Source organism: Arvicanthis niloticus, chromosome 4, assembly GCF_011762505.2.
Source record: "Arvicanthis niloticus isolate mArvNil1 chromosome 4, mArvNil1.pat.X, whole genome shotgun sequence".
Taxonomy (NCBI): Eukaryota; Metazoa; Chordata; class Mammalia; order Rodentia; family Muridae; genus Arvicanthis; species Arvicanthis niloticus.
This window is the reverse complement of record NC_047661.1, coordinates 46,064,350-46,087,497: the sequence shown is the minus strand read 5'-3', so window position 1 is coordinate 46,087,497 and position 23,148 is coordinate 46,064,350. Positions and strand designations below refer to the sequence as shown.

Sequence of the window (23,148 nt, the reverse complement as noted above, 5' to 3'; positions counted from 1 at the left end):
GTGTGTGTGTGGGGGGGGCGCTCAGGATCAGAAATCGTAGGTTTACACCTCACTGGTTCTTATTATTCCTTAGAAATCCTGCTCAAAAAGTCTGTGGCTCACAGGGCTATTGGAAAGATCATTAAAAAATAAACAAACAAAAGAAGATATAAAGGGGGATACTGTAGAAATCATGGGATGATTCACAAATAATGTAGAGGGATGGGATGGGATGGGATGGGTTTTAATGGAAGTCTGACGCCAGAAGCCAGTAACTTTTGTTGTGGGAGTTAGAGGAGAGAAGGAGGTAGAGAGGCTAGTCAAAGTGGAGGAGGTAAGTCCATCCACTTAAAAAAATGCATTTTGCTGCAGTGGTTAAGAGCACTAGTTACTGTTCTAGAGGAGCTGGCGCCTACATTGTGGCTCACAACCATCTGTAATTTTAGTTTCAGGGGATCCAATACCCCCTTTGTGTCTTCACAAGCATTAGACAAACACCTGCTACACATACATGCAAGTAAATCACTCTTATACATAAAGATATATAAGTAAATATTAAAAATATGGGAACACATTTTATTTAATTTATTCATCATCATCATCATCATCATCGTGATTCTGCCATGGCAAGTGTGTGGGTCTTAGGGATTGAACTTAGGTATAACATGATATTTTCCTTCCAGCCCCAAGGTCCTGGAATAAACTCTGATACTCAATTTATATGTACAAATACCTTGGGCATAGGATTTGGCTATTTCATGATAAGATCATAATTTAATATCCCATTTTTTGCTAGTCTAAGTTCTGCCATGTGGCAGGTCCCATGTGTGTTCTCTTTTCTGTTCCTGGGGCCCAGTTCTTTTCCTGTGCCTGGCTCTATCTTAGAATCCTCTCTGCCTATTGGATGACCCACCTTCTATTTCCTGCCTCAGCTACAGCTTTGACAGGTGTTGCATCCATACAATATATAAGAGATTTTCTCTACACTTAGGTCATCAGATTTGGTAGCTGGTACCCATATTAAAAAAAATGTCTACTTTTCCTCATCCTAAAGTCCACTTTTATAAGCTATAGTCCTTTTGTGAGCTATAGTCCTTTGCCTAAATAAGCTATTTGTGTGCCTGGAACAAGTTTGTACTGTTTCATAAAATGTGTTAAAACCCTATTGTAGATTTGTTAGACATAAAGGCAGCTAAAGAACTGTTAAAGCTAAAGAAGAGGCATTTGGTTTTGCTTTGCTTACATGTACCTACAGATAGTGTGGGGACACATTTCAGTGAGGCATGAATGGAGCACATTTCTGTTGTTGTTGTTTTCCCCAAGCTCAAATAAAAATGTTCTTCTATTTGAACCCAGAGATCCAGTTAAAAATCAGGGCCTATGTTGAGTCAGAGTTGAAAGCAGACAGAGCTCATGGGCTCTCCACATTGTACTATGCTGATATCCTTCAGTAGTTAGGTCTCTGGGCTGCAAATGGTAGAAACTTCACTTCCATTAAACAAACTTAAGCAAACCAGCAAGCAGATCCAAAGCTCTTTTAACACAAGAGTGCAGGGCCCAATGTAGCTCCAGGTGTACTTGGTGTCAACAGGCCTTAGGTTTCTCTAGGTGTGAGATTCCTACTCAAGCACTCTTTCCCCTTGTATTCAAAGGTAGTGAGTGACTAGATCCTGAGGCTCATGTCTCCACAACTTCAACTCTAACAGAAACCTGACTTTTTTTTTGTCTCATACATATATTAGATCTACCTGACTCATAGGTCTAGGACAGTCTATAAAAATTTCCTGTATTATGTCGCCAAGGAAGCTGGTATTGCCCAGCCCAAGCCACATAGCCCCTAAACTGAGCCCCTAGCACCTATATCTCTTGCATAAAGTGGGAGGAATTTCTCAGAGGGGAGTGACCACATGTCTGCAACTTCTTAGACAGGCTTAATTATGTAGATAAGGTGTGGAAGGGTATTCTTTATTTATAGAATTTAAAATGTTTGACAAGAGATTGTTATCCCACATACTTCATTTTCTTAGTTAAAAGTGCCAACTTTCCATTTCATACATGTATTTGGTATTGATGTTGGCCTGTTTTCTGACAGTCTTTGCCTTTGATAGTTTCGATCATGTAAATAGAAATAAAAATGGCAAAAATAAAGAAATATATTTAGGCATAGAGCCAAATACCTGTAATCCTAGCTCTTGGAAGGCAGAGGCAAGTGAACTGTGAATGTACTAGTTTTGCCAATGTGACACACAATGTGATTATAGGGTTATAGTCACTGGGGAAGAGCCTCAGTGTGGCATTTGTCTAGATCAAGCTGGTCAATGGATATGTCTGTTGGGGACTTTTCTTGATGGCTTTAATTGATATAGGAGACCCAGCCTGAAATTGGGCACCAGTCACCAGTGTTGCAGACCCTTGACTATTTAAAAATAACAGAAAAACCTAAGTGAGCACTCAGCATTTATTTTTCTGCTTTTGGTGGGTTGGACATCATGTGACCAGCTTTAAGCTCCCACATTCTTGAATTCCTCAAAATACTGGACTCTAACCTGGAACTGTGACCTAAAATAAGTCCTCTCTCCCCCAAGTTGCTTTGGGTCAGGGTTTTTCTCACAGCAACAGAAATGAAGCTAAGATAGTGAGGTTGAAGTCAGTCTGGACTATAATAGTGTGTCTGCCTCATAAAATCCGAAGCAAAACAAAAGCAACAGCAACAAAAACAACCCCCAAATGCTACATTAACCTTGCTTTGAAGCAGAACTTGCTTTATTAACTGCTGCTTGTTTCTGATATTCTCTTAAATTGTAATTTTGTGAATGACTGTAAGGATCAGAAATTTATGCATTCTGGTAAGATGTCTCTTTGGGTAAATGTACTCGCTGCCAAGCTTGACTGGAGTTTCAGTATCCACATTGTGGAAGGAGAGTACCACCTTCTGGTACTTGTCCTCTGACTTCCACGTGTGTCTTCTGGCATGTATGCATTCACACAAATAAACTCTAACAATAAATAAATAAATAAATAAATAAATAAATAAATAAATAAATGTAATAATAACAAAATAAATCAACATAGGGACCTAGAAAGATGACTCAGTGGTTAAGAACATTGGCTACTCTTCCAGAGAACCTGGATTTGATTCCTAGCATTCCCATGGAAACACACAACTATCTATAAGTCCCCTTCCAGGGAATCTAATATTCCCTTTTGTCCTCAGCAGACACCAGACATAGTACACAGGTATACATGCAGACAAAATACTCATATGCATAAAATTTACATAGTCTATGATATGCAAATGTGCATATACAGAGTTCTAGGTATAACATGAACATTACATAAGCCCTTTAGGATGTGGACTATTTTGTAAGATGTAAATTAAGATTTAAAAAAAAAGTCACTCATTTTAAAAGCACCTTGGCTTTTGGTAGGAGCAACCCAAGTTCATTTTATTGTGCTCATGCAAATAGGGCCATAAAACATTCAAAAGAGCTCCGGGCTGCTGAAGGTGGGTTTCAGCCATTTTGAATAGCTAACAGTGTTACTTTGCAAGTTACACATGTTCTCTGGGTCTTGATTTTCTTTTGGTTTCATCAGAAGTTTGGCTTAGATATTGGTTGACATCCGTTTCAGTTGCCTTCCTTTACCGAGTAGTAGCCCAGCCTACTGTAAATCTAGTTGGAGCTAAAATTTTGTGTGAGTGCATGTGTGTGTATGTACACACATATGCACATGTATGCACATGCTTACACAACTTCAAGTGTTCCTTGGGTGCTGTCTCTCTTCTTTTTTTGAGTCAGGGTCTCTTACTGACCTGGAACTCATTATGTAGGCTAGGCTAGCTGGCCAGTAAATTCCAGTATCCTCCCTCCTCTCTCTTACCCCCCAGTCCTGGGATTGATTACAAGTGTCCTGACACCACACCTGATGTGTATTTTTAAAATGTGGGTTCTGGGGACTGAGCTCAGGACCTCATGTTTGGAGAGCAAGCACTTTACAGGCGGTACTACCTGTTCATTTATTCCCATACTGTCAATCCAGTTGAGTCATTATAACAGACTAGCCATCTGCAAGGCGGCTTAGAAATCATAGAAACTTCTTACAGTTCTAGAGGCTAGGATTTCAGGATCAAGTTAGATTGGGTGTCTAGTGAGGGCCCTCTTCCAGCTTCAGACTACTGACTTCTTGCTGTATCTTCACATGGTATATACAGTAGGCTAGCGCTATGCCTCTTACATAAAAGACAGGAATCCCAGGGTGGGTGTAAGGGATATCCTCCCTCCTCCATTGATACAGGACATCCCTAGACACAAAATTCTCAGCACAAAGAAGATTTATTTTCCTGGATGGCCAAGCAGTGGAGGCTGCAAAGGCAGACAGCAAGCAGCAGCAGCAGCAGCCACAGTAATAATTAAAGCAGCAAGCGAGCAAACAGGAAAGCAGCTTTTTTTTTTTTCCTTTCCGTTTTTTTGTTTTGTTTTTGTTTTTTTTTTTTTTTTTTTCAGGAGTGGGTTTTTAGGGAGAAAAGGGGAAGTTGGTGCTAGGATGAGTTAGTAAGTCCTGATTGGACATATTATCCAAATAAAAAATTTTGATTTTTGGACCTTGGTGTTTTGTTTCAGGATTGACTCAGTGGCCAAATAAAGAAATGGCTCTTGGGGGCGAGCTTTATGAACGTAATCTAATGGTTTTTAGCAAGGAGAAGAGTGAAAGGCAAAACCTGTTGGCACCATGTTTGCTATGCTTGGGCCTGCTAGAGCTCTTCAGAGGGTAGAACCCCGATGTTTCACCCTCTGAAATCACCATTAAAGATTTCCACATATTAACTTGGGGAATAGAGATGTTGAGGTCACAGCACATATCAGTGGCTGGACTACTTCAACCAAGGCTCCATCACAACTGGGTGGCAAAATTCTCCATGGTGAAGAGAGAGGAAATCAAGTAAAGGCTGCTTATTTTTTGTGAGGCTGACCTTGGTGGTTAGCTTGACACACCTGGGAACCTCAACCAAAGAACTGCCTTCATCAGGCTGGTCTATGTGCATGCCTTCGGCATTTGCTAGCTGATGGAGAGCCTAGCCTCTGTGGATAGATGAGTGTCACCCATAGGCCCTGGCTTTATTAATAAGGCCTTCTAGCTGAGCAGAAGTAAGCCGTAAGGAACATTCTTCTGTGGTCTCTGCTTAAGTTCCTGTCTCTGGCTTCCTGCCTTGGTTTCTCTCGATGACAGACTATGGAGTATAAGCTCAAATAAAATAAACCCTTTCTTTCACAAGTTGTTTTCTGCCAGTGTTTAATCACAGCAACAAAGAAGCAGACTAGGGCATTATAAGTTTTCTTATGTTCAAAGATTTAACATCAGTGTCAGCTGATTTTACTGTTAGAAAGGAGTTGCTGAACCCAGTATATTAGCTGTAATCATTGTGAATTTGTATGTCACACACACACATAGACCCACACAGACCCACAGTTTTTTTTTTTTTTTGTTTTAATGTATTATTTTTCACAGGATTTCATTATGTACCCCTAGGCTAATCTTGAACACAGCATTCTCCAGACTCAACATCCCAAGTGCTGAGATTACAGGCAGGGAATCTCATGCCTGGCTACAGGACATTTTTTTTTTTTTTTTTTTGAAACCTTCACATTGTCCTGTATGGCCTATGGAGGTTAGAAACTTGTGTTTGGAATCTGAAGATATGACTGAAGGTTGTGTTTCTGCCTTTTCCTGGAAGCATAAACAAATCAGTCTAATAGCATCTTCTGTTCTTTGGTGTGGTAGAAGGAGATAACAGTCCCTGTCTCAGAAGATTAATAGGGCGTGGATGAGAAGGCTGAATGCGCACCTGCTTTGCTAACTATAAACATCTTAGGATTTCCTCACTCTTTTGCAAGCTTCTTCCTTGGATCAGCAATGAGCATAGGGGGCAAAAATCTGATAGTAACAAAACCACAAAATTGAATTAGCAAGGGAAAATGATCATGATTACAGATAGGATCTTTTTTTAAATTCACTTTACATCCCAATCACTGCTGCTTCGACTTCCAGTCCCCACTTCTCACAGACCCTCCCCCATCATCCCCTCTTCCCTCTTCCTTTCTTCCCTGAGAGGGTGAAACCACCCCCCCACCCCCACACACACCCTGCACATCAAGTCTCTTCAAGGCTCTAGGTGAATCCTCTCCCACTGAGGCCAGACAAGGCAGCCCTTTCTGTTAGGGTAATGGAATACTCTTAATTATTAAAAAATTATTTTCTTGGAAAAGGTAGTGCCCCTAATAATATAGAGAGATTCAAAATTGTATATTTAGGTAAGATGCTGGAACGGTGAATATTAAAAAAATTAATTATTCTAGGAGAGAAATATGCAATGAGGAAAGAGGATACTAAAACAGAAAAGAAAACGGGATTTCAGTACTTCAGTTTTGAAAAAAAAACATATTTAATTAATTTTTGCAATTTACCTGTGTTGTTGGATAATAAATTCAGAGCACTGTACTTCTAAGCACATGCTTTCTTTATGAGCCACACTCTCTACCTTTTACTACATTATTTATATATCTAAAAATATTTGGGAAAGGAGCATTGTTTTTTAACATGAATGTTGGCTTTGGAGGGCAAAGGTAGGCTTATTTCTGTACTCAGCTTTTCTCCAGCGTATCTCGGTTGGTGCCACATGCTTTTCTGTACTACCTCAGTCTTAAGGAACAGGAACATCATTCTAAGCTGGCAGGGATGAAGTAAAAAGAAGGGCAGGGCATCCCGGACTGTGTGGAGCAGCAAGCAGGCTGAACAGGAGATACGATCTCCTTGTGGACGGTTAAGAAGGGACCAAAGCTCCTGGAGCCTCCACTAGCTGTCCCAGTGACAGACAACACTGGGATACCTGACCTTTCTCATTACTGGCTTCCTCCTGGGGTACATTTACAAAACTGTAGACTGTTACAATAGGACAGATGACAAAACTGTTTCCACCAGTGGGTTTTGCTTCTTGCCAGCCTTGCTCTTTTTTTTTTTTTTTTTTAAATGCTGCTGCTGTTGTTTTTGTTGTTGTTTTGTTTATTTTTTTTTCTAGCGTTGTTATGTGAACAGAAAAGAGGTTGGAATTCCGAAAAGTCACTAGCCAAATCTTGTGAACAAAGGTGGCCTTGTTCAGGGTCATGGCTTTGCAGTTTAATCCATCAGCTCAGATTTCTGCTTCTGAAGTGTTTGGTCTCTGCAGAGGTGGGAATCTCTGCAGGTTCTGTGAGTGCATTGTGCGGCCACCTCTAGTTACTTTTGTAAGCCTGGGTGGATCTAAGGATTAGGGGACCTAAATAAACAGCTGCAAGGTACGAAAAGAAGGCAAGCAAACTTTGTTATGGTATCTGTACCCACTTAGACTTTGCAATCATTTCTAACATTTCATGAGTTGGTTATATAACCTACCTGGATGTCACCGACACAAAATTCAGGAGTTGAGAATGATAGCTCACCTGCTAGGGAAACCTACAGAAATTGATCAGTATTGACTGTTTGGGATCCTGGCGGAATGCAAGTGAGGCCCGAGGCACAAAAAACAGTCCTGAAACGTGCTTAATGGTAGCTTTATTTCCTCAGCAGACAGCAGTAACAGAGTTCAGAATGGTGCTATTGGAAAAAAGTAAGTTTTGGTATGGAAAAAAAAATAGCTTTCAGGTTCTTGGAAGTTTTGTGGGAAATTTGTTATGGGCTGGAGGAGTCCTGGTCCAAATTGTAGCCCCATGCGTTGCCCCTAATGCTAGGCAACACACGGCAATGTGCTGCCCGTGTGAGCATGTGGCTGCCGTTTTCTTCATTCCTGTCTCATTCTGTCTGTCTTGACAGAGCAATTTCATTTTGATGCTGTGCCAGAAATCCTCCGACAATGAGCTACTGGAACGCCGAGAAGAGGAACTGCGTGCAGTACCGGAGGCATTTTCTGGTGGACAACCGTGTGTTTCATGGTGAGCTGTCATATTTATGTAGCTGAGACTCTGCTTTCGGAAAGTACTTTTATTGTACTATTCTGGATGCAAGTGTGGTCTAATTGCTGTGTTGAACCAAGCGCTTGAGTTCATCTTAAAATTCCACTGGACCCATGACCCACAGTTTTCAGCATCATGAACTTCCTCAACAACAGCAATGGTGTTCTTCCTGTCGCTCAGCCTTTCTCCTCGCGTCGACTCCACTAATGTACCTTTCCAATGTTTGTAACTATTTGGGGGGGGGCTGGGCTTATATGAAGTGTTCAGTCAATATTTGAAGCTCACTGTTCAGTGCTTCTTACCGGAAAGTTGTATGCTTTCCAAATTCAAATGTTAAAGTTCTAGTAACTCATTAAAAAGAACTTACATTGCTGTCCTTTGGGGTTTGAAGACTTAACCAGTGTTTCAGACCACAAGAAAACAGAACAGAGAACCTTGCTACACTTCAGAATGTCTGCTGGGTGGAATACTGTAGCTGAACAGAGGGTAATCAATACCAGTCATTTTTATGAAAATAACAATTATCTTAAACCATTGCCTTTAACCTAGGTGACAGCTTCTTGTTTAGTGTCTCATAGTCAGGGATAAGCTTTGTCCATCCTGTTATTGGGTTTTGCATGTGAGTAATTTGTTTGTGAGCCAAAGGTTTCTGGGGCACTGGAATTTGTGAAGCAGTGTCCATCAGAAGCCCAGGAGGTACAGAGGGAAGTGGAGAGAGATTTCATGAGACCTGGATGATGCTTAACTAAACACAGTACCATTTATTCCCAACTTTTGACTTTTGGGTTTATCTCTCAATTTTGATGACAGATTTAATGTGTATCATTACTTTCAACTTAAGTCTGTGACAAGTGCAACTTCACACACTGGGTCCAGTAGTTGTATGGCGGTTTTCTCAAGACTCCTTGTGTGACCCGGCAGAGGGTGGACTTCATTTTACAGCTAAAGAAAGGAGGCTGAGACTACCACCTCAGATAACCCCTAAACTGCAGCCTGTCTTTCCAGTCTGACTCTCTGGATATTGTCATAGTAAAGAACCCTCAACAGGGAAGATGTAGGAGATAACTGGATTACTTCAGAAGTGAGGATCTGTCTTACCTTCCTCTGAAGCTCACCCAAGAGTGCTTCATGCTTACACTCACCTTGTCAGTTGCATGGTGTTTTCTGTTAAGACTTGTTTGTCTCAAGAGACAAAGTGTTACTATATTGCTGAAACACTACAGTTTATTGCCATTTTCCTTTTTGTAAATGTCTTCATCCAGAGAGTCAAAACTGCAGTTATGACTAGAATAAAATTCTGATATGTCTTTATAGTTATATTTCAGTCAGCACATTACTGTATTTAGGTCTGCATCAGTCATTTTTTTCCTTGTATTTCAAGGAAGGACTCATTTTGGCTCACAGCTTGAAGGCACAGCTCATCACTGGGGGAAGCATGGTGTGAACAAGTGTCTTAGCTATGGAGGCAAGAGCACCAGGCGGCTAGTCACACCACCTCCACATGAAGAAGCAGAGATGAATGCTTGCGTCTAGCTCCTTTTCTCTTTCGCCCCATTTTATTCATTCTGGAGCTTGGAAATCAGCAGTTAGGGTGAATCTTTCCTCCTCAGTTAACTCTCTGGAAGCTCTATCACAGGCACACCCGAAGGTATGTCTCCTAGGTGAGTCTGAAGAGACAAGCAGACAATGGCAGTTAGCTATCACAGGGAACGATGTGTGCAGGGCCTAATAGTGAGCACTGTTCTGTTGAGCCCATTGGAAATCTTTGTAATAGTTCATCTCCCCCCCCCCTTTTTTCCTTTTGATGAGGCACTAAAGCTTGGAGGTTTTGAAGTGGGGATCTGGTATTCAAACTCTGATCTTCAGGACTCCACAACCCCAGTGTTTCTGTCCTATTAAGTCTATCTTTCCATTCTGAGAGACAAGTTCTAGGCAAGTACTCTACCACTCAGCTACACTCCCAGGCCTTGAGAGATTTGAATTCTATTCAAGAGTCCTTGCTCTGTCCTTATCTGGTAGTGGATGAACTTGAACAAATTAGACAGACCTTCGGGCATGTAATTCTCCCATGTCAGGACTCAACACTTGGAGAGAGGAAGAGTGAACTTATTGAGGTAGGGGCAGTGAATTCAGTGAGTGTGCTGGTCTGTTTCATGGTAAGAAGTGTGAAATAAGCATGCTGGGCTTGATAGGTTTCAAGGTTATTTTCTAGTATCTTAGATTCCTTTGAACTATCTCTGAGAGTTAAAATTTTTACATTTTTGTGAGTGAGTTTTCACCAAACACAAGTTACACAAGGGGGCAGTGTCGCACTGAAAATGTGAATCAGTTACTTTTCACAGTTCAATAATTACTTCTCATAGGGTTTAGAGATATTAAATCCTCTCAAGATTAAGAGACTCAAAGCCAGTTAGAACCATGTTCATTCTGTTCATTTGTAATGCAACTAGTAGCTTTAAAAATTGATTTCTGATAGGGCAAGTCATCATACTGGGTTTCTTTGCTTGAAGAGATTTAGTGATTGAGGACTGAAAGACACCCTGCTTATCTGTCTGTGGGAATTCAACACGTGGCTAAGGTAGGATCAGTGAACTTACCAAGGGTGTTGGTCTGTGTCATTGTGTCATGACTCAACATCTGTGAGGTAGGAACTGTGAAATTATCGAGGCAGGGACAGTGAATTCAGTGAGCATGTTGGTCTGTTTCATGTTAAGAGAGTGCTAACTATACTATTTTGGGGATTCCATAACATGGGGGGGCAGGGTAAGACATGGTGAAGAAATGTTTATTTGGAGGGAGGGGCTTCTAGAACAGGCAAGCTTCCTAATCAAATTTTGCTTACTAATTGGCTTCTTTGTTTATGTTGCTGACAGTTCTTATATAGCAAACTAAGCTATGATAAAGAGAGAAAACCCTTTCTATCTGGAAAGAATCAAAACAAACTGGAAACCGTCATTCCACACATATGATAGCCTGCCCATTTGAATGAGCAAATGTCTTAACATTTATTTTTCTGCAAGCACTTGAGCAGTGTTTCCAGGAGACAAGAACTACATTAAAATGGGGACTTTGTTACACTAAGATTCTGAATAAAAGTTGAAAATGTAGCCTCCATCTTCATAAATCTCATCCTACACACATTTTCTGGTTATAATAGCAATGTGTTCTCATTGGAGTTGATTTAGAATAATTGCAGGCCAAATTAAAGAGTCTACTAATTCAACAAACATCTTGCTTTGCTCTGAATTGTTATCTGTTTGCTGATTAACTTTTATGAACTTGACATAACTGGAGTCACCTTGGGAAGAGGAAACCTCAAATGAGGAATTACTTCCACTAGACTGGCTTGTGGGCCTGTCTGTAGGGTATTTTCTTGATTGATATGGAAGGGCACCGTCTACTATAGGTTGTGCCGATCCTGGACATGTCTATGTCAAGTAGCTGAACTAGTCAGTAAACAGTATTCCACATGGTTTTCTGATTCATGGTTTTGACTTGCAAGGTTCCCATCTTAAGTTCCTGCCTTGGCTTCCCTCTGTGATGGATTGTAATGTGGAAGTATAAGCCAAAACAAGCCCTTCTTACCCAAGGTTGCTTTTGGGCATGGTATTTATCACAGCAACAGAAACTGAATTAGAACTCTGTTCTTTCATCTTTGTAACACTGCTGGTGCAGGAATGGGGAAAAGTGGCAGATGTCTCATAGCTGAAAGACGAGCTAGTAGATTAAATTACCTCTGTGTTCAATTATAAGAGAAACTCGGTTAGGAGTCATACATTTTTGTGTTTCTACTCTCTCTTTGTCCTCATTTCTATGTTCATGTGTGTATGACTGTGTGTATAGGTTTTCTCAGAGGCCAGTAGAGGTCGTTGGATCCCCTAGAGCTGGAGTCAAAGGCTCTTGTGAGCCACCTGAGATGGATGCTTAGAAGAGAACTCTCTCTAGTTCTCTAGAAGAGCAGCAATCAAGCATAACTGCTGTGAATATGTAACTAGATTTATTTGTATTAGTTTCTTTCCCCTAAGGCTCATCATAGGTGTTTACAAAGAAACAGTGTCTTGCAGACATGATGGGACTGATACATGTACGAATTCAGAGACTGTGATGGCAAAAGTTTAATCCGGACACAATCCCAACACGGAGAATGGGGTGGGGGCAGATACAAAGTCTTATCTCTAACCAGAAGCTGCTTGCAATTAGTACCTAATTGAAAAGGGAAAATCAGCTTTTTTTTTATTATTATTATCAAATCATAATTACTTTTTAACACAGGGGTTATAAACACAAAAATGCAGGATGTGGGGAAGGGGATGACATAGGAGCATAGGTGTTCAGGGGGAGTACGGAAAATCAGTTTTTTTCAGTGGAGTTACACAGGGTATTCCAACCACACTTCGGGTCAGGCTTCATATCTAGGAAGAGTTGGCCAACACAAAAGGACTCTGGGGAATTTTTTGGGGGTGCTTTATGTTTTATTTTGGTATTTTTTATCTTTCTGTTTTTTAATTTTGGTTTTTTTCTTTTATGGAAGACATGGGTAGGGAGGTGGGAAGGATCTAGGGTGAGTTGGGAAAGAGTAAAGAATATGATCAAATATATTGTATAACTTTTTCCCCCAAAAGGAAAACGAAGTGTCAGTAACATCAGCAGGGTTAAATAATTCCAAAGTAGCTAGGCTATACTTAGCTGGTAAACCCTAAGCCCTGGTTTGGCTGTTGATGGCTGAAGGAAGGCAGATTCATTTGTCTTTGTCGCTCTCCTCAGAATGTGAAGCCTCGTTCCTCCAGTTTGTTATATGGACAAGAGATAGCGGAGCTGAGGTCTTTCACCTTGTACCTGGATATCTTCTTGCATGTGATTGGCATTGAGTGATCAGGACCACCAATTCTGAATATTTAGTTCCACTTTGAACTCCTTTGTCACCAAGGGTCCATGAGTTAGAGAATCCACCATCTCTCTTCAACTTTATCTTTTCTCTGTTGCCAATTCTATCCCTAGCACTTGGCTTCTCTTGCCCCTGAGGTACTAGGGCAACTTGCCCTGTCCATTCTTATATCTTCATGTTTCCTCACTTGAGTCTTCTCTGTGTTTCCAAGGCTGTAAAAGATGGGTGGGGTACAGGGTGGTGCTTTCCTCTCTGCAGACCTCTCCTCTTACTTTTGAGTGGCTGCTACCCCTATCAGCCTATACCATATGGTATCCCTAAGTTATTCTTCTGTAGCACTTCCCCTGTCCGGCTCATGAGTGAGACATGCTCCTTAGAATGCCATCTCTGCCACCCTGGGCACCCGGGATAAGGGTCTAATTTTGAATGGCTCTCTCATACCTTCTCTCAGCTTGTTGATTGTCTTTTAGTGTTTTAGGTTAGGATGATTTCATGTCCCTAAACTCTGGCATTATTTACTGTGTCTGTTTCTTGTACTGTTGTATACCTGCATTAATCAGAGCCAGGCAATGATCTGTCTATAAAAAATTTATGTTGAGATGATTCAACCTCTTTTTTTTTTTTTTCCAAGAATCTAATTCAGTGAAAGCTTTTGGCTGGGAAACCGAAGCCCTGTGATTTCCCGGCTGAGCTTTCTTTGACAAGGACATTCACATTGTATAGTAGTAATACAGGGGAAGAAAAGTCCCTGCTGAGTGCCTAGCAAAATGGCAAACCAAAGGTCTGGGTGTGTGAGCAGCCTGGGTGGGAGAGAAGGTGCGGAGTTCACTTTTAATTATGTCAAACAAGTCTGTCACCTTCAAGAAAGATCCTTGGCTAGCCCTTTTCATTACTTTATCCATTTTTTTTCTTTGAAGCCTGCAGCCTTTTGGAGGTCAGCAAACAGAGAAGGGCTGTGATCTTTTCATCCATCTAATGCTTAGGAACCCCAATTTCCTAATTACTCAATTAGAAGGAAGAAATAGTGCGTTTAGTACAGTCAACTTCTTCAGACTTGCAGACTTCTCACATGTTAAGTGGTTACTAAGTGAGAATTATTTCCCATTAGACCTGTGCTACACAATTAAGCCTTTATTCTTTAAGCTGCATTTCCATAATTATAATTAATTTTCCTCTGCTCTTTCATTTTCCCAATTGTCTTTCACACTCTGTGCCTAATATATGCAGAGATTGATAGAAAGATGAGAAGTCTCTTCGCCAGTGGACTCTGGGTCCTTCTAGGATACCATAATTATTTAATTTAGCTACACAAACAATCTGAAGTTTTTCCTAAGGCCACAGTTATATTTATTAACGATTGCATTTGTAATCACGGAAACCTCTTATCTCTCATCTGTCAAAACAAAGATGGAAAACTGCAATTTGTTCCTTTATAATGTGTAAATAAAAAGCCATCTCAACAGAAATGTGATGTGTTTGTATTAGGGCTCATTTCTTTCAGCAAATATGTTTGTGTTAATGACCAAACATAAGCTGTGGGGTTCAGCGAGATATCCAGATTGTCTTCATTTAAAGCCCATAATGGGAAGTAGTTTAGTCTATGTTCATAACTCTAGTTGCCATGTGTATGCTGACCCCATTGAGGTGAGTGCATGCCAAGCTGAGTCCTTTTCCTGGCCTGCATACTGATATGGCCAGTGCTTACCTGATGAGCAAGATGATGCACACCAACCCTGGGATGTATCAAGTCTGGAGAGCTTCCCCTGTCCTGATACCTGTCTTGGCAACTCTCTTTCCCTTCATATGCTTCAGCTTCATCGATCTTTGTTTTCACCTTCAAAGCTCATCCTTCCTCTCTTCCTCTAGTCAGCTTGCTCTCCCTCCCTTGCTCCCTCCCTCCCTCTTTCTCTTCCTTCCTTCCTTCCTTCCTTCCTTCCTTCCTTCCTTCCTTCCTTCCTCCTCTCTCCTTCCTTCTTTCCTTTTCTCTTTCATGTTTATGTGTGTGTATAGTATTCACATATGAGGGCATGCATGTATGTGTATGTGGACTAACAGTTGACATGAGGTACCTCTGTTGACTGCTCCCCACTGTAGCGACACAGGGTCTCTAGCCACTGACTTGGCTGGTCTAGCCAGCCAGCTTGCCTTTGGGGGGGACCCCAAATACTGGCATTATGGGCTGCCTGCTACATCTGCCCATCTTCTAGGTGGGTGCTAGGGACCAAAACTCTAGTCTCAACAAAATACCACAGATAGAATGTCCTCATTTTATTCAGCAGAGGAGATAAGCACTATCTGCTATATCAATCACATTTCTGAACTACCTTGAATTTGGTTTTTATCTTTATGTCATAGAATATGTGGCTCTGTGACTATAACCCAACTTTTCTTCATTTGGAATTTTGCCATGGGAAACCCAGGAGAGACCAATAAGCCATTTCTTCCTGACAAAGAAGGAGAAAAATCTCTTCTCAGAATCCTAGTATACCTTATTACTGCAAACGTGCAGTGACTCCAAATGAACTAAGGCAAAATTATTTCTGTGAGAACTCTTAGGCTGTTCGAATTCATTTAATGATACTTCCTAGAGCTCCCATGTTGATTATATAGGTATGTGTTTCATTCAATTTTGAAACTGGAGTTTTCTCTCATTAAAATGGCACTATTAGTAAAGGGGCTTAACTGGGGTATTTTGCATGGCATTAAAATTCTCTGCAGTGTGAGTCTTAAATGAGCTTGTCTGTGGGGTAGTTCTTACTGCAGGCAGCGGGGGACAGACCTTACTAAGACCAGGGCAGGGGCTTCTCTATAGAAGCACAAAGAAGGCCTGGTGAGCATGCAGAGAGTCATTGAGCAGCATAGGGCTTACTTAAAAGTTAAGAAGATGCACTTTTATGTTAGCTGTATGAACAAGAAAAATGTTCCCACCTGTGCCTGTCATCTCCGAATCCCGAGCAACGTGAGAGCACCGTCTCGACTTCCGGTGAGTGGGATCACAATAAGACATAGACCCTGTCTGGGTGAAATATGTGTAGAATTTATGAAAGCTTTGTTTCGTTTGGTAAGCGAATGACGTGTTCTCTTCCTGTTTTATGAAGGAGAGCGGCTTATGCCCAACTAAAAGGACATATTGTTTTGTGGCCTACTTTCTGTGCCAACTTGAAATTGAACATCAGCGTCTATTAGCAAATGGCAGTTGTTTGGAATGGTGCCATCGCCAGCTTTCCCCGGTTGTTTTAGCAAAGCAGAAGCATTTTTTTTTTTTTTTTTTCATCTGAGGAGATTTGTAATCAATGCTTTGGCCAAAGGACCTCACTCAGGGACATGGTCTGGAATCATCTGGGGAAGCAAAAAGCAAAAGCTAAAACCAAAAGTGTTCCTCGTTTCTCTAGTTTAGAGGTTCCGCTGTTGCTAATATGTGTGTGGTATAGTTGGGTAGCTGCAAAATGAAGACATTTTCAGAATTCCTAGGCTGAATATGTCAGACCTAATGCTATTAATGAATATTATCTCAATAGAGGTATTTGTTTGTTTACTTATTTTGGAGACAGTTTCTCTCTGTAGCCCTGGTTGCCCTGGGGTTTGTATATAGGTCAGGGCAGCCTTGTTCTCAGAGAGAACCCCCCTGCCTCTGCCTTCAGAATGCTGGGAGTAAAGGCCTGTGCCACCAAGCCCAGCTCTCTCTAGTCTCTGCTGCGAATGAGATTTCAAACGTTGACTAAGAGTGGAGAGAGTCAGCACTTTTGTCTCAACCCTGAATCTAATTGGAAATGATCAGTCCCGTGCCCCTTAAATGTTCTGTGTACTGCTCAGTTTATGTGGAAGCATTTTCTTTTTCTTCTCTCTTTTGTTGTCTGTATTCCTCTCCAGGCCATGTGTGCGTGTGGGTGTGTGTCTGTGTCTGGCTCTGTGTCCATCTGTTCATATCCTTACCAAATGAGTTGGATACTGTGTTTGCCTTTCTATTTTGTAGAACAATTCGATCTTGGTGATCTTCCTTACAGAACACACAGATTGGTAGTGAATCCTTCTATCAGTCTTGGGCTGTTATTTTTTTTTTTTTTTCAGAAACACTTACTTTATTGTTGTTTCAATCTTGTTGCTTCTTAAGGCTCTGTTTAAGTGTTTTGTATCTTCCTGATTTAAATTTGGTAATCCATCTGCGTTTACCTCTATATCTTTCTCTAGTTTAAAATTTTTTCTTTCTCTTTTTTTCTTTTTTTTTCTTTTCTTTTTTTTTTTTCGAGACAGGGTTTCTCTGTGTAGTCTTGGCTGTCCTGGAACTCACTCTGTAGACCAGGGACCAGGCTGGCCTTGAACTCAGAAATCCACCTGCCTCTGCCTCCTAAGTGCTGGGATTAAAGGCGTGCGCCACCACCGCCCGGCTTTTTCTTTCTTTCTTTCTTTTTTTTTTTTGAGGTTATAATATAATTACATAATTTCTCCCTCCCTTTCCTCCCTCTAAACCTTTTCAAATTCTCCTGCTTGCCCTCTTTCAAATTCATGACCTTTTTTTCCCACTAATTGTTGATGCATATATATATATATATATATATATATATATACACACACACACACACACACATATATATGTTAATATTATGTGTATGTATGTGTATGTATATGTTTTCAGGTCTCACCATTTAATATTAGCTGCCTGCAGTTTTTGGGGTAGGGTTGAGGCCTCATAGGCTTCCCCTGGTCTTCTTTAGTGTATCTATTGCTCTTGTCCTTGTTCAGATCATGTTTAAACAGTCATGTTGGTGAGACTTTATGTGTGAAGCTTCTGACATCACTGTGAGACAGCCTCACAGCAAACTTTGTGATCCTCTGGCTCCTACAGTCTTTCTACCCCTTCTTCGATGACCAGTGTTCTTAAAATTCTTTAGTTCTTGTTTTTCCAAGTCAGAATCTGGCCTGAAACTTGCTATGTAGACCAGGTTGGCCTCAAACTTGAAAGTGATTTTGCTTTTTTCTCAAAATGCTGATATTAAAGACATGCATTACTGCACTTGTTTTTTTTTTTTCTTTATTGATATGTTAGTAACACAAAATGTATAACAAAAAAGAAAAAAAGGGGATGCACATGGAACAAAAAGGAAAGATGAACCGTGTATCCTTCCCCTGGGTCCTTTAAACCTGGAATCTGCTGAAACTATGGTGTGAGGCTGTCAGTGGGTCTTGCTGACTCTTGTCTGGTTGATGCCTCTTAGAACTCCCTTTACTCTTGTAGTTTCTTTTCGTTGTCTCCCAGAGGCCTCTTTTGGCTATACCTGTTGGCCCTGCAGTCTTTGCGTTGGGCAGATTCTTTTACCCTTATGAGACTCCCAGTTTATACCATTGAACTGGCTGATATTTTAGCTGGGGCTCCCTCTCAAGTGCTGAAAAGTGGGAAGCAAGCACAACATTGAGATGGGTGCAGGCAGAAGACCTGCCTTCAGCATTGCCCTTCAACTCTCTGGCTCCTCAGCCATATATAGCAGGTAGGAGGCTCCAAAGTTTTAGTTACCTACTGAACCCAGGTGATGAAACTCCAGTGACATTCTCAGTTGATGAGATTGGCTCCAGGTCACTGGGGGTAAGGTTATGTGCTGGGCATCATTCAACCTAGTAGGGTTTAGTTAATTCTGAAAGCCAACAAGCTGCCATACCAATCCAGCTGGCCTTCAGGAACCGAGCCAAGTATTATGGTAGGCTATGTGGGTTTTCAGTAGGATAAATTGTGCAGGTCTTTGCATTTTCAGATTCTTAGTAATGGCTTCTTTATAGAGCTAGACTATAGAGACATAATTTGTTTTGTTTTGGTTTACATCACACCATTTTAGATGATTTGCGTATGGACAGGTGAGCAAGGAATCTTGGCCATTCTAGGCCTATGGGTCTGAGCACTGGCTCTGGCTTATCCTTCACCGCAGTAGAATTCAGTGCGGCGGTGCCATCATTACTAAGCAACACTCAACAGCCCCATGTTCTATGCCTTTGTAGCTAAGAAATGATAATAAACCGTGTGGAGCAGGGTTCTGAACTTTACAAATAGAGCAATACAGTTCATGTAGCACTTAGATCTAGTAATGATTTCATTCTCTGCAGGCCCTTTCTGTGTCTGGAAGGGCAAGTGTTTGGGTCCTCCTGAGTTATGTTGGTCAGGGACAGAGGGCTATTTTTCAGGGACAAACAGCTAGTGTCAATCTCTTCATTGGTAGCCCATGTTGGAGATTTTTAAAATGGTATTTGTTTATGCCTGAGCCCTGTGCATCTGCCTGGGAAATAATGCTTTCATGTCTTCTAATTTGGTCTTGTTATATTTCTAATTCCTTCTCCCTTTTCTATTTCCCTTAAATTATATAATTCAGTGAAGATACGTAATATTCAGCAACTATAGTCACCATGTTTCCAATACTAACAACATATAGTTCTTTCTTGGCTAGAGAATAGGTTCTGCATGTGTCATAATGCTAAATTATTTCTAAATTATATTAATATGAAGGGGTAAATGTTATTGGTTTTCTATTTTGTAATCATTAGTATTCATGAAAATGCAATATTTTTCTCTTTTCTTCAAGGTCTTTAACAAAATTAGCTTTTGTAACCATTTTGTGCTAGTTGACTATCAATGTGGAGAACAAATGAAGCAGAAAATTAAAATACTTTTGATGTTTTAACTTTAATATTAATCATTAATCTGTACCTCAAAGCTACTTCTATCATCGATAACTTCATTGCCTCAGAAAGTATTTCTTGGTGTCTTTTTAAAAAACAATCTATTTTCATTTTATTTTATGTGTATGGGTGCTTTGTCTGCATGAGTATGTACCATGTGGTGTCCCTGGGACTGGAATCACAGATATGTATGTTCAGGGAACTAAACCCAGGGTCGAAGGTAGGTAAAGTACTAATAAGTCTCCTTTGGTTTTAAAGAATCCTTCTAGTTTTGAAAATTTCCTTCTCTGAAAGGTTTATTTTGGTTTACTTATGTGTATATGTACATCTCTGGGTTCCACATGTATGTGTGTAGGTGACTGCAGAAGCCAAAGGAGAAGATCAGATCCTAGAGCTAGAGCTACAAATGGTTGTGAGCTGCCCGAAGTTGGTGCTAGGAACTGAACTCAGTTCCTCAAGAGCAACAAATGCTTTTAGTTGATGAGCTATCCCTCCAGCACCAAAAATTTTTATTTTTAAACTTCTCTGTCTCAGAAAACATATATAGGATAAGAAATGCATCATATATATATATATATGTATATATATACATATTGTATATATATATATACAATATGTATGTATGTATATATATACATATATATATATTTCAAAACAATATATATATATTGTTTTGAAAGGTTTTGTTTTTGTTTGTGAAAGGGTAGTGTTATGTAGCCCAGGCTGGCCTATGATTCATAGCAGTCCTCTTGCCTCAGCTTTCTGAATTCTAGGATCATGTGTGTGCACCACCAAGCTGAGCAAAATAGTTATTATTTTTTAAAAGTATGTATGTGTGCATGTGTAGGTGTATTTGTGTGTGTGTGTCTTTCCACACAGGGATAGAACTAAAGCCATAGCTTGCATTGTTGGTTGGCAAGTGCCTTTTCCTGACGAACCCAAATCTTGCCCATCCAAGATTTTAGTTTTTGACTTGCCTGTTTATATAGGAGATGGAAAATTCAAAATATGGAGTAAATGTTAAAGTTTCTAAATCCTACCAAGTTCTTAAGATTGGAAGAAGCCTTGTATGAATTTGGCCTGGGTCCCATTCTCTTGTTGCTATCTTGAAGTTATGTTCTAGGTATGGGCAGGACCCAAGTTTCTGTTTTACAACATAATAGGTTATGTATCCAGTTCTGTGTGTAGTACTACGTAAGCTAGAGGAACTTTACATCTGTTATTGTAGGCACTGTTGTGGATATGGAAACTGAAGCTTGTGGCAATATCAAATAATTTGACTGATGTTGTTGAGCTACTTGGTGGGATCCAATTCTCTCCAATTTCATATCCTATTGCTCTGCCATCAATTCCAATAACTCCATATCCTTTAATGCTTCCCATGCTGCTTAGCTGTTGCTGATTAAGTACTGCCCAGTGGTTTCTCTGTCCCTGTGTGGTACCACAGGTCTCTATCAGAAATGCCTAGGCTGAGATACAAGTTAGAAGTTTGCTTGGAAAGTGTCAATAAATGACTCAGTTTGATTCCAAGGGAATGCTATAGCTTCCTCTCCTCTTCAGTCGGATTTATGGAGAAAAGACTGCTCTATGGTCCTTTTCTTATTTACTCTACAAGCTAGCAAGGTCCTAGCCTCTGAGACCTGCTTTCATCCTTTGGAGTCTAGTACCTGCTTTGTGCTATGAATATTCCTGAGAACCAAGGAAAAATATCTGGATCTGAGTTCTGGTGGATTTTTGGGATCTCAGGGCTTTCTGGTCCTCATCACTCTTCTGAGTTGTTGGGGCCATAGTTCAACAGAGCAGTCACTATCCCACATAGCTCATATTGCTGTGGTGTCTTATCTTCCTGCCGTGATGTCATTAGAAAGAACAGAAAATCAATCAAGAAAATAAAGTAAGGAGAAGGTGAAGTGTTGTGATCTGGAGGAGACATGGAGCCACAAACACTGAAATGTAAAAACACAATGCCCAAGCTGCTGGACCAGTCACTGCTATTTCAGCAGTGGTGAGGGAGGGCAATTTAGGTTAGGGATTTAGGTGCTGCACTGGGACTATGAGCTATGACATACTGAAAGTTACTACAAAAGCGTCAGTATGGTTTCTTTCTTTGTTTTTTTCTTGTAGAGTGTAGTGGTAATTAGTTAATTACTTTGTGCTCCCGATAGGTCGTATGCCTACACCTGCCCGAGAGCTACCTGGATTTGTAAATGAAAGACTCACACACGCGTGCATGCATGCACGCACGCCAGTTAATTTTCATATGCCTTGACTAGTTTAATGGCTGGGCATCTCTAATCCTCCTCTGCTTGCAAAGACTCCCCTTCGGTACTCCTGAGTTAAGATCTTTTAAAATCTGTTTCATCTCTGCTACCCCAAACACAGTTGGGGAGGTGGCCCCGTGTGGTTCTTTACTAAATCCTTCCTTTAAAGGTCACATTTTGTTGTGATAGCGATCTTTCAAGGCATCATGGACTAGGTTTTTGAAAGGAGTCACTGTTTCAGTCCTTTGGAAAAGTTTTGGCCCTCTAAGTCAGCATAGAGATCTGTATTCTTAGAAGTCTGAGGTCAGCAGAAGGCCCTCAAGTTTGTTGGGGTTGTAGTGACCCCAATATTCTGAAGCAGCCTCAGAACTTGGACCTTCCTAGCCAGGTCTTGGTGTTGAGTGGCTTGGTGAGACTTGTAGAAACCTTTGTGTATAATGATGTTGTATTCAGTGAATCTGGTTGGCTTTGTTTAATTTTTTGTTTGTCTTTTGAAACAGGGTCTCACCATGTACCCTGGGTGCTTATAATTTGCTGTGACCAGGCTGGCCTCAAACTCACAAGAGATCTGGCTGCGTTTTTGCCCTCTGATTAAAGCTAGGATTAAAGTGTGTGCCAACACATTCAGCCTCTGGGGTGTTTCCAGTGTCCCTAGTATGCAAAAAAGCTGTATTGATGCAGACTGTTCAGGCTTGTTATGGATTGCCCCAGGCCCCATCAAAAGTTCCTGTGAGGTGATTGGATCATGATACCACTTGCATCACCAATATTAGGGGGCAGAGCCTAGCATGTGGAAGTAAGTATTGGAGACTTCCCCTGAGGCATACAGCTTGTCCTGAACCTTTCCTCCCCCCCCCCCGCCCCCCTTCTGGGCTGTCAGGAAGTGAGCAGCTTTCTCTCTACTATATCCTTCTACATGCTTCTTTCTTGCTGCCAGATCAAAAACAGTGCAGTCAGCTGACCATGACATCTTTGTATTCTTTAAGGTTTTTTTTTTTTTTTTTTTTTTTTTTCCCACAGCAATGACAACTTAGTGTCTTTTACCTTTCTTTCCTTCATGACCCATATTATGCTTGTATGTCTCTTGGGATCACTATGTATGTGCAGTGTCCAGGTAAACATTACCAGACACTAGGAGTTTGCATGATGATGGCTATATATTTCTGTCCTCATTGAACATACGTATGTAGGCCCTGTTCGACTGCTGTCAGCAAAGATTTTTTGTGCAGTCAGTATCATTTGCCTTTCAGTGAACTCAGAGATGTTGGGTTAGAGCATGAAAAAGATGGTCTGTTTTAAGCATTGGGTATGATCAATGGTTAGTGTGCTGTTTTAGTGGGAGTGTGGAGACTGGTACCACTAAGATTTTGTTCCTAGCGTC

At 40.8% G+C, this 23,148-nt stretch overlaps 1 protein-coding gene across 2 annotated transcripts in view; it reads left to right on the top strand.

The window, feature by feature from the left end:
* Plch1 (phospholipase C eta 1) overlaps positions 1-23,148 on the top strand; it is a 195,880-nt gene that overhangs the window by 21,223 nt on the left and 151,509 nt on the right. For both annotated transcript variants that reach the window (XM_076932471.1, XM_076932469.1), the window contains one exon: positions 7,822-7,940. In XM_076932471.1, the coding sequence (XP_076788586.1) occupies positions 7,862-7,940 (79 nt within the window). In that variant the 5' untranslated portion in view covers positions 7,822-7,861. The remainder of the gene's footprint in view (positions 1-7,821; positions 7,941-23,148) is intronic.